The 11,371-nt window shown below is 37.4% G+C and overlaps 1 protein-coding gene across 5 annotated transcripts in view; it reads left to right on the forward strand.

Annotated features, from left to right (window-relative positions):
* SLF2 (SMC5-SMC6 complex localization factor 2) overlaps positions 1-11,090 on the forward strand; it is a 30,398-nt gene extending 19,308 nt beyond the window's left edge. For 2 of the 5 annotated variants that reach the window (XM_056351386.1, XM_056351390.1), the window contains 8 exons: positions 948-1,124; positions 1,691-1,788; positions 2,476-2,563; positions 3,064-3,186; positions 3,988-4,065; positions 5,737-5,832; positions 7,047-7,115; positions 8,302-11,090. In XM_056351386.1, the coding sequence (XP_056207361.1) occupies positions 948-1,124; positions 1,691-1,788; positions 2,476-2,563; positions 3,064-3,186; positions 3,988-4,065; positions 5,737-5,832; positions 7,047-7,115; positions 8,302-8,337 (765 nt within the window). In that variant the 3' untranslated portion in view covers positions 8,338-11,090. The remainder of the gene's footprint in view (positions 1-947; positions 1,125-1,690; positions 1,789-2,475; positions 2,564-3,063; positions 3,187-3,987; positions 4,066-5,736; positions 5,833-7,046; positions 7,116-8,301) is intronic. The other 3 variants (XM_056351387.1, XM_056351388.1, XM_056351389.1) reach the window with 3 other exon arrangements.
* The last annotated feature ends 281 nt before the right edge of the window (positions 11,091-11,371 follow it).

Raw genomic sequence — 11,371 nt, forward strand, 5'->3', positions numbered from 1 at the left:
TTTGGGGTTTTTTTGCTTGGCTTTGATTGTATTGGGGGGGTTGATGGTTTTTTTGTTTGTGTTTTGGGTTTTTTTGTTGACTGGTTTTTTGTTTGTTTGGGGGTTTTTTTTCTTGGGTGTTTTTTTTTTTTTTTTGCAAAAACCCTGCTGTCTGAATGTAGTCCTGGGCATGTTTTGTGAGTAGGTGCTATCCTGGGGGTGTCAGCTTCACATTCAGCAAAGGTTATTGCAGGCTTGTCGCAAACTTTAGTTTCCTGACTTCCATTGGCTTCACTCACAGCTGCGCAGTTCTGCTGCCTCCCTTTTCTAGCTGTGACTAGCAGTGGGAAGGGGAAGGGCGGTTGATGTTGGGTGGTTTGTTTTTTTTCTGCCTCAGTGTGTTAGTGCAGCTCTCGATGTGCAGTCGGTCCCTGTGCCGCACTGGGTGAATGAGGTGGGAGCTCAAGGAGGGCAGGTGCAGCTGTGACTGTTCTGTGAAGTGAGCTGTTAAGATGCATGCACTGTGTCCCGTGAGACCATAGGGTGAATGGGTGCTGATCACACTTCACAGGCTAGTTCTCTGTGAATAAAGGCTGTATGGGAAAAATACTGACTATAACTGATTTCCCAGTTCCTTCTAGAAGTACTTGAATCATCCTAGCATCGTTTCTTCAGAGATTTTAAACTATAAAATCACTTAGTTCACAAGTAAGCATTCAGAGCATCTCCACTAGAGGCAGAATACACATCCTTTGATTCATTTATGTTCTCATTTATACATATATATATTAAAAAAAAAAAAAAAAAGAAAAAAAAGCACAGCTACTGGGAGGTGGGGAAACATTACAAGTGTTGCAAGAACTATATATCATTTGAGGTACATTTTGATGTGAGGGTGGAAAACAAGTTCTCATCACACTTCAAGCTAAACGAATTTCAGGTTTTAATGCTTTTTATTTCTTTTGAAGTTTCTAGGTTTCTGTACAACAGTAATTCAAGGTGGATATACTGATCAAGAAATATTGCTGCTGCTTCTCTTGCTATTTAAAATAAGCTTGGAGAAACAGTTAAAGCGAATTCCTTTGATAGATTTTCAGTGCCTTTTCATAAAGCTTCTGATAAGTATAAAAGACTGGGATACAAAGGTAACTTCCTAATTAATTACCATGTACTAGGTTCATGAAACTGCAACTGACTTTTCAAGAAAGTTCTGTTTTGAAGTTTTAATTTTTTCTTGATGTATCAGAAAAATACTGGTTGAAAATCTAATATGAACAAATTGAGAGCTTTTGGATTTGTGTGAGATTTAGGAGGTGGGTTGGGTATACTGAGAGGGTTTTGTTGCGTGACATTATGCTTTCCTGTCCTCTTCTGCAAGGGGACTGTGGTATTGAACTTAACCTTATATTTACTAAAATAGCTGTATGTTTAATATGGCGCTCTGAAAATATGAAGAAATGATTGCACTAAACTGATAAAATGTCATTAAAAGCAATCTGATCTCAACTATTCTACTGTAAAATGGTATTTAGCAGACTTAACTACCGGTGGAATGCAGAAATATCTTTATGCACATCGTTTCTTATTAGATCAGTTTCTTTTAACATTTATGCTGTGTATGTTTCTAGAGAGTAGATGTGTACTTCTTTGCAAATAAAACAAATGCCCACCATATCTGTTCTTCAGCATCACAATTGTTGTTCTTTTAAAGATGCCTGAGCTGTGCCTGGCAGTGAGTGAACTCTCCAGTCATCACCATAATCTCCTATGGCTAGTTCAGCTGGTGCCTAGCTGGATAGTGTGTGGACGGTAATACAACATCAGAAATATGTAGCATCATTAACAGCTGATTTATTTGTATAAGCTCGGGTCTGATAAATGCAATATATATTACATGCCTTAAAAAAAAAAAAAAGGGTGTGTGGGGGTTCTTATATGTTACAGATGTATATGCAGATCTTGGTGTGTGTATATATAGCTACTTGATCACCTGTGCTGCGTAAAAGGATTGTTTTACATTTTATGTGTGGCTTTCTGGGCTGCGGACTTCCTGGTACCCTATAGTAAAGACTTAATGACTTCAGTTTCTGACACCCATCATGTACTCTGAATTCTTGTCTGAATGACCAAAACCTAAATTTTCTTTGGGCGATTCATGGCTGCTTTTTTAAGTGTCAGTCTGTTGCAAGTTCTGTGTCTTTGAAATGGCTAAATTGTTATGTATTTGAGTGAGGAGAGTGTATTGGGTCCTCAATTTCAGGGTGGGAGGCAAGCCTGTAGCAGTGTATACTTGTACAGAAGAAAAGCTGCAATGAGATAAGGGTACTTACATTTTACTAGCCTCTTTACTAGTTTAATAGCACCTACATTCAGAAAATCCAGTTTAATAGTTGCAGGCAAGTTTATGTCTAGGGAAGCCATGAATACCTCATATACTTTACAGAAACTGGATTTAAGAAATTCTCTGGGAAAGAAATTTTTTTAATTGTTTTTCAGGGAAGTAAGAAGACGTCTCAGCCTAGTGATCATTTCAAAGCTTCTTCATAAAAAGCACATAGAAATACCTGATGACAGTGACAAGCAGGTACTGCATGTATGTGTTGTGTGTGTATAATTTGAAAGTTTAGAAAACTTACGTATTATTGTTTGTTTTAATACTGTAAGCCTATTTTTGAGAACCTTGCAAAATGACCAGTTGGTAGGTTTTGGTTTAGATTAGTGTTTGAAGTATATTTGCACATGTGTAACCTGCACGTTCTGCAGCTTGTAAGTACAGTATTGTTTTTGTGTCTAACCATTCATTTTTGACACTGGAAAGAGGTCTACGCTTCTTTTTTCAATCTTCCTTTTGTGTTCACGTAGAGTCACTCTTTTTTCATAGGGCTGATCTTTTCCTGAGGCAATGTACAAAGACTTCAGTTTGTGAATAGTCAAAAATTACCCAAAGCATGAAAACTTGCAGTTCAATTAAAAATCCCTTTTTATATTCTTGTCTTAGTGGGCAAATAATATTGTAATGGCACTCAGTTTCCAATTTTCAGTTGCCAGTAAACCAGACCAATTTATTAATGTTTGTATCTATAGATGTCTCTTCTGCATCAGTTTCTGGTGTACATGAAACCTTCTAATTTACTAAAGAAGATGAGAGAAGGACTGGAGCAGCAGAATGCCAGTGAAGACCACCTTCATACGGAACTAGAACAGGAGGTATATAGCTCATAGTGCTCTTTTGCATTTGTATTTTTATGCATCTCCTAACATTTTGAGAATATTTCTTTTAATTTCTGTTAACTGGGGAGGGTTCTGTACATGGAACTGTACATATTTCGCTGTGCATCTGTATAATTAAAATATTACTCATGTTTAATTTTAATTGTAGTCATGGAGGAAGGAAAGAAGCAGCATGTGACAGAGGAAGCTGTATTAGGCTGTTTTACGAACAGGGAAATAGATTTTCTGAATGGTCAAGTCACGTGGATGTCTTGAGTTCCTGTCTTCTGTAATCAGAGGACCATCCTCCCTCACTTCTGATGTAATCAATGGAAACTGATGCTGAGCCAGACCTTCACCTGCAGGCTTCAGAAAGACATTTATGAATCTTTTATGAATCTTTTCTCATAGAAAAGTATTAGAAAGATTTAGTATTTCCATCCATCTAAAAATTGAATATTGGTTTGGTGGTTATTTGAGTCTGTCATGGAGCCTCCTAGCAAGTACTTTGATCTGGATGTAGATGATAGGAAAATAAAGCAAACTACCAAATTTAATTTTCAGTAATTAAAATACATAAGGCTTCGTAGGTTACTTGAGTAACTTAAAAGTTTCAAAATGTCTCTAATATATGAATGTACTGTTTCAAATTAGTTGTTTAGGCAGATGGGTAGACATCCTTGTCCAGTGATCTGGCTATTGGAGGTATCATTCCAGAAAGCAAAGATAGTATTGTATCTGTGTATGAAGTGTTATGATTGTGCTTTGACTACTAAAGTTCTTTTGATTTCTCTCCAGGCATACTACCTAATCTACATCCTCCTTCATCTAGTCAGTGAAGCTAGTTTCTTTGATGTTGTAAATTCTAATCAAAGGGTAAGTAACTTCAGTGGGTAGATCTTTGGGTTTTAAAAGACTATTTATCATGCGCACTTGGTCTATTTTGGTAAGAGCTATCATGTGATAGAAGGTCACCAGTGGATAGTAGCACTGGGGGAAACTTTGTTCTGCGGTGGAGTAAATGCAGAAGAGCTTTCTCTGTATTTCCTGCAGAGAAAGAAACCTCGTGCATTTCTGCAAATGAAATGACCTCAAAACATGAGGCTATGGATCAACAAGCATTTATTTTGTTAATCTTTCTCAGAAAGTAACTGCAGATTAACTCAACACAGAAATTCTAAGAAATCCAATGAACCTGTGAACTTCTGGAGTTGAAATTTTTCAGTCTAGAAGAAAACTACTTTGAAAATATCCAGTAAAGTATGTTCAAACACATCACAGTTTTCTGTGCTGGAGCGCAGCTGTGCAGCAAATGAAAGCTTGGATGGCCTTTCTTCTGTTCTGTGCCATGTGATGTGAACATCTGTTAAGTAGTACCTTCTGCTTAGCTTAGCTTTTCAGTAATCCCATGCAGGTATCTGTGGTCATTTGCTGTGAGTTGCTTGCTGCAAGGTGTTTATATACACCTTCTACCCTGTGGATTCCACTCTTGGCTTTTAAGAAATCTGTCATGTGAACTGTCTGAGAGAGTTAAAACAGTAATGCTTGGTTACATTTTGTGGCATAAGTGTCTCGGTTTCCTACTCAATGCAAAAAGACAATCATAGAGCATACTATGAAACAGAATAGCAAAGAAAATAACTCCATTGTGATGATCTTTTGAGATTTGATTTTTACAACTGCCTTCCTGAATATTGGTGGAGAACTTGATCTTTTCTATGTACGTTTTTTAATGTCCCTGTGTTTCTTAATGAAGAAAGAGTCTATTATTCACTGACCTGTTAGCCATCAAGTGGCAAGAGGGGTGTGGCTGAATATTATGCAGGCTAGACTTTGAACTATTCCACTTTTGATCCTCTTCCAGTTAAATGGGTTAAATTGTCATGGTCTTGAGACACCAGCAAATGTTTGTAAGTAGAATTTCAGCATGCCTCACCTGTTCTGAAGAGTGGAGCCTCTTTGCAGCTGTTCAGTGAGGGATTGAAAACAGGAATTTTATGAAGAAATTGACAGAATATGAAAGATCTTGGGAGTCATTATCAAGAGATTGTGAAGTTGCAAAAGCAATCAGAAATTTAGAGAGAAATAAAAAATCAGTGCCTAATCTTGGATATGTTTTACCCACTCAGCCAATTCCTACGAAAGAAAATTACCTGAGACATCATTACTGAAAAGATTATTTTTAGCTATTGTAACTTCAAACTTTTTTTTGCTGATGAAAGAACTGAACGGCACTGCACTTGCTACTTCATGGACCGAAAGGATTTACAAATTAGCCACAAGGAACTTTGAAATTTGTGATGTATAGCTCTGCTATACTTTAAAACTATTTTTTAAAGCTTTTAGACCTGGTTTACCAGCTGCGTACCAGCAACTGATAGGGGATCTTGTGATCTTGTTTTCTTTCATTTCCCCCTTCCTTACTGTATGTTTCTGAGAAAAATTCAAACTGAAGCATATAATTTTAAAGTTGAAATAATGTTTGAAGGAAGCTTTTAGTTTTGACATCGACGATTTAAATAGGTGTACGCTTTTGTCTTTATTTAGCAGCACTTACTGAAGCTTTGTGGTGCCTTAGATAAGCACATAAAATGTGATATTAGGGAAGATGCAAGGCTGTTTTATCGAACTAAGGTAAGACATGTAAGTTGAGGTTTTGTTTGTTTTGGGGTGGTGTTTAGTGTTTTTGATGTGTGTTGTTCCTCATCCCAGCCCTGGAACTAAGAGTTCCTCATGGGTTTGTTTTTTTGTTTTGTTTCACTGCACTATGTCTTTGCATGTACATAAATATATGCTCATTTTAATGCACTGAAAATACTCTGTTTGCAAACAACAGGACTCTTTAACAACTCTAAAATGTGATCTTGCATGTGTGTCTGTTTTATTTTCAAATTAATGAGTTGGTTAAAAATGTCGATTTAAGCCAACAGTATATGTGATATAGCATCAAGCTTGGATAATTGCGTTTCATTTGCGTTGCGGTGTGGGGCTTACTAACCATAGTCCTAATTTTGTGATTTTCATGCTTTGCATGCTGTTGTAGCAAGCCAAATTAGACCAGTGGTAAAGTGACCAACCTCAACTTTGAAAAGCCTTGCTGCTTCAGCTTTAAATCAAAGTTACGGTCATGTGCATCCTTACTTCTCCAGAAGACTTTTCTTTTTGGATCAGCCAGATTAGTAGACCATGGATCCTTTTAACAAGTCAGTTACTCTTGCCTTGGATTTTTGTATCTTGAGTCACTTTCACTTTTGTTTCTATTGCCCATGCACTGAGTGGGGAAAATTGTATGTTTTTCCCCGTTGCTTCATTTGTGTTATAGTACAGTGACTTCCAGAGGACGCCACTATGCTGGGGTTTAACACAGCACGTGAAGCAAATCTCAGTTCTGAATGGCTTGGATTAAACACCTGCTTATGATTGGTTATGAAAGCAGTTTGATGTATAAGAAATTCATTTCAGAAGCAGACAGTGCTGCATATTTGGCTTTTCTGATTGCAGTTGCAGGAACCTTTTCTAGGTACAATCAGACTTGTCTAACAACCCTAACTCACCCGAAGGATGAGGTGGGTGTTTGAAGGCCAGAGGCTTGTGTGCTGATTCCAGACACTTAACATGGGGAGTCATGTGCCTCTAATTTGTTTGTGTGGAGTACATGACTTTGAATTCAGAGTCCCAAATTACAGCGAGCTGGTTGGAGTTGAGGTGGTGATACTTTGTGACAGTTTGTAAAATTGTTCTGTCCCAGTAAACCTTGGGTGTTGGGTTATCAGGGGGTGTATGGGCTTGGGGAGATAGGGGGTATGATTTTTGGCTTTTTAACATAAATGGCTAAACTAATCAATCTGAATTTGCAGGTAAAAGACTTAGTTGCTAGGATATATGGCAAATGGCAAGATATGATACAAACCACTTGGCCTACTCAGGTACTGTAATGAAACCTTTTTTCCTCTTTTCATATTGCAGTGTGCATTTAACTCATTTTTTTAGCATTTGAAAATAGCATATTCTTTTAAAAATATTTTTTTTCTTCATAAACGGCACGGCTGTGGAATACACTTAGATGTATTAGAATAAATTTTAATGAAAATTTTTGCTTTGCTGGATTAAATAAAACCACGATTTCATATTTATCCTTAAAAGTGCTGCTTTTGTAAATGGCTCGCATAATACACTAAAATGCTAGTACTGCATCAAGTCACAAGGCCTGTCTCTGGTTATAGTTATTAGCAGATGCTTCGAAAAGGATTCTGGGGCAGGAACACAGTGATGGGCTTCCTGCTGTGGTCTGGTAGTGTGTGACTTTTAGACTGTTTAAGTCCAAGGCTTTATCAACATATGTTTAATGGCTCTTGATAACTGCTCCCCCTTTGAATGTGTCGAATTTCATGCAACGATTAAGAAAAGCCTTTCATGTTCTGTAAAAGTATGCAGTAGTAAATAATGTCGGGGTTAGTCTCTCATTAATACTTGCCTTTGTGATAACTAGCTGGTCATGGTGGAATAGATGGATAATTTCTGCTGGTGGAATAGGTGAATAGGTGGATAATATCCAGAGTTCAGAGCTGTTTCTTCCAGTCTAAGGTTGTAGGGTTTCTTTTGTAATGTGATTAGACCAACTGTTTGAGTCATGTCTTGGAATATAAAGCTACCTGTCTTGGAAAAGCTGAGCTTTCCAGTGATGTAGAACATGACTTGCATAAAACTTAAATTATACATATATGCTTACTATTGATTTCAGTTAAAAACTGCATAATCAGTCATTTGCCTATGAAGACTATTAATTGCTCCCAGCAACATGCAAAAAAGACACAGTTTGTAGTGTGTGTGATGTTTCGGGGGGGGGGGGGGGGGGGGGGTGGGATTAGTAACACGTGGCTGCAGAAGCCACTCAGCAGCTGATGAAAGCTGGTAATGATGCAGCTCTTTCAGAGTTGTTTTTTCAGAGATATTTGGGGTTGATTCATGTGTAGAGCAACTGGCAAGTGTTTCCATATAAAATTCTAGCATCTTGCATCTTGCAACACATTGTGGCAATCTAAAGCTAAGCATTTGCCTGCTCTTCTGTCATGGGTTTTCTGACTTGTTTACTGTTTTGTTTTTATTCTTTAGGGAAAACTGCATGACTTCTGGGAGCCAGATTCATAAAATCTTGCCTAGTTCAGGGAAAGTAACAGCAAAAATTCTGAAAAAGAATGAATGGAGCTTCACCTTGGTCGGAACGGAAGAAATCAGTCAGCTGAGTTAGAACTTGAGCTTGATTCAGGCAATTACTAGAAACACAAGAATCTACTTTATTTAACATTGCTTTTGTTACAAATACACTACTTCTGAAAAACTGAAGTGGGTAAACTGGAAAAAAAACCAAACCAACCATTTCTATAGCCCTGTCTGAATTGGCTAGAAATATTTTATCATATTGAAAGCTGAGGGAAGTTTTCTCGTTTCCATTGTTAATCACAAGACATATTTGCAAACCTAAAGTATTTGTTCTGTTGCCAGCACACACCTGCAAGCATTGTTTTAGGATGTCTGGGAAAGAACTGCCCCGTGACATGGAATGTGAGTTCAGAAATAGTGTTAGACCTCCCACATTGCAAGCAGGTGAGGAAGTGGTTCAGAACTGGGCTGAATAACAGAATTGCCTGCACATGGTAATCTGCAAAGCAGAATTGGTATGATAATCCAATATCTCTAAAAAATACAAAATACAGCAGTTGCATGGGAACAAGTGATGGCTGTCATGTTTACTTGACAGTGGGGAAAAAAGGTTAAGAGCAATTGTGGCCTAACAGGTTAAGTGGATCCCTTTTTGCTCTGTGGTTTTATCAAATTAAAAAATGGAATTTATTAGTGATGCATTCATTTTAACTTATTCCTCATCTTAAGGCACCAATTTATTTATGCAGTGAAGGTGACTAGGAAGTGTTTCTGTAAGACCCAAGTTATAAATGAGCTCTTGTTATACCAGTAGTATTGTTGTACTGCTCCTGAAGAGGCAAACTTATCTATATTTGTTATCTAGCTTCAGCATTTTCTCTAAATGGAGAAAATACTAATGTTAAAATCTCAGTTCAGTGAAGATTTGAGAAGATTAGCATTTGGGCCACCTATATAAAAACTGTGAAAGCCATATGAGGTCTGAATTCCTTTGTGTGAAGTCTTACTGCTTGTACAATATATGCACAAACCTCCAAGAGCTGTTTGTGAAATAATCAAAGGAAGATGTGATCTCCTTTTGTGCTTTCTGTGCAAATGCCATCATTTAAATCTTACACTGTGGTTTGTCTGTAGGATTTGTCTATATATTAAGAGAAAATTAAGGTATCGACTAGAAGCACCAACTGGGGTTCCCATAACAAGCAAGATTTTTAATAATATCAACATGTGCGTTTTATAATACTGTGTCCTTTTAATTTTTGTAGATTACTCTGTCTTCCTTTGTATAAATTCCTTACAGCTTTCCAAAATGAGAATGTAAAATAAAGCTGAAAAAAACCCAAAACCAGAACCTTCACGTTTAAGTACCTTTATTGCATATAAAGGAACTGCTATGAAATGGACACATTTTATAAGGAAGGTATTTGCCAATTCATACTAAATGTTTTGTCTTTCATTTCAAGTGTTAGAGAGTTAGCTTAAAACTGCAGCATCTCTGTGCCCTTCACAGAATAAACAGCTTATCCTTGTTCAAACAAAAGTTATGCTTGTGGCATTGTTCGGGAGTGGGAGGGAGAGAGAATCCCTTTTTTAAAATCTCAATGTGTTATTTAAAATTTGGAAGAATCTACCTCAAAGTGTATCTTTGTTCGGCAAAAGCACTGCTTTACCCTAAAAAAAATAAGTGTTATACAGGTATGGCAATGCCATCCTTGGCTCTGTCTGTCTTTGATAGTATGTCAACCTTCCCTCTGGTAGCGGTTACTTACTCTGTTGAATGAATTGTATGTAATTTTATGAATGTTTATATTTTTTCTCACTAATGTTGTATAAAGTTTAAAAAAATAGCAGGACTTTACTGTAATGTAATGTGTATATATTTTCTTGCCTTGTAAAGTTGAAGTTGCTGTCCTGTATATTTTCAAGAAGGGGAGGGGGTTAGATGAACAGCTTTTGTACTGCAGTTAAAAGCACACTGAAACTGCTGAGGTTTTTTTCCAGATGGAATAACCACTTTGATATTAACTTTTATTTAATAGAATAATGAAAAAATAAAACCAGATATGCTTTTCTAATTAAATGTCCCTGGACAAAATGGGCATGCCGCAGCTCTGTTTCACGAAAAAATGGCTGCAGGTCCTATTTTGGTCTTACAGCACATGTTGTAATTCTTAGGTTCACAGCTGATTAGCTTACTATAAATGGAGGAAGTCTTGAAATCATTCTTAGCTCAGCCAGTCCTGTGTTTCATGCTTAATGCCTGTGTATACATTCTGGCGTTTTCCCTCTGTTCCCTTCCTGCTTTGTGTGGACTCTTCTTCCATCTATTTTATAACTTGAGTAATAATTCCCCAGTTGCTTAAGTCTAGACATGGATTGAGTTGGAGCTCATCGGTATCCTTACAGAGATGATCCCAAAGCATTGCTGCAGTCTTTACACGGGACTGCTGAGCTGAGCACTGCTTCAGGACTCCTGGAAAAGAAATAGCAAACCTGCTGTTGTGTTTTGCAGACTCATTTACTGGCCCCCAGCCAGAAGTTACACGCATTGGAAAAGGCTGTTTGCACAGTAAATGTCTTAACTGCTTTAGTTGTCTTCAGATAAGCATTTTGCACTGAGGTTTATCTTTTGATATTATGTTGGCTATATTAAGAGCCACGTTATCTCATTTCATGTGAAATTAGGTGCACTTTATTGCAGTAATCACAGACAAAATATTAAAGGCTGACTATAAAATATACATTGGCTCTTTGCCCTTTTTTTAAATTATTTATTTTCTGACAGGCCTCTGTATGGCTTAAAAAAAAAAAAAAAGCAGCTTCTTGAAATCTGCCAGTGAAACTATTCAGTCTCTCATATTCTCACTGTTCCTGTTGTGGAACTTGGTAATGGATGGGAATTTCAGAAGTGATTAATGACTTGCAGGTAGGTCTGGCTGAAGGTCGGCAGGACACGTACGCTTCACTGATGCAGCGGCTGCAGGAACTCTCTGAAGTCCCCAAAGCTGATAGTTGAGTTGAG

This window comes from Falco biarmicus, chromosome 9 (assembly GCF_023638135.1).
Source record: "Falco biarmicus isolate bFalBia1 chromosome 9, bFalBia1.pri, whole genome shotgun sequence".
Lineage (NCBI taxonomy): Eukaryota > Metazoa > Chordata > Aves > Falconiformes > Falconidae > Falco > Falco biarmicus.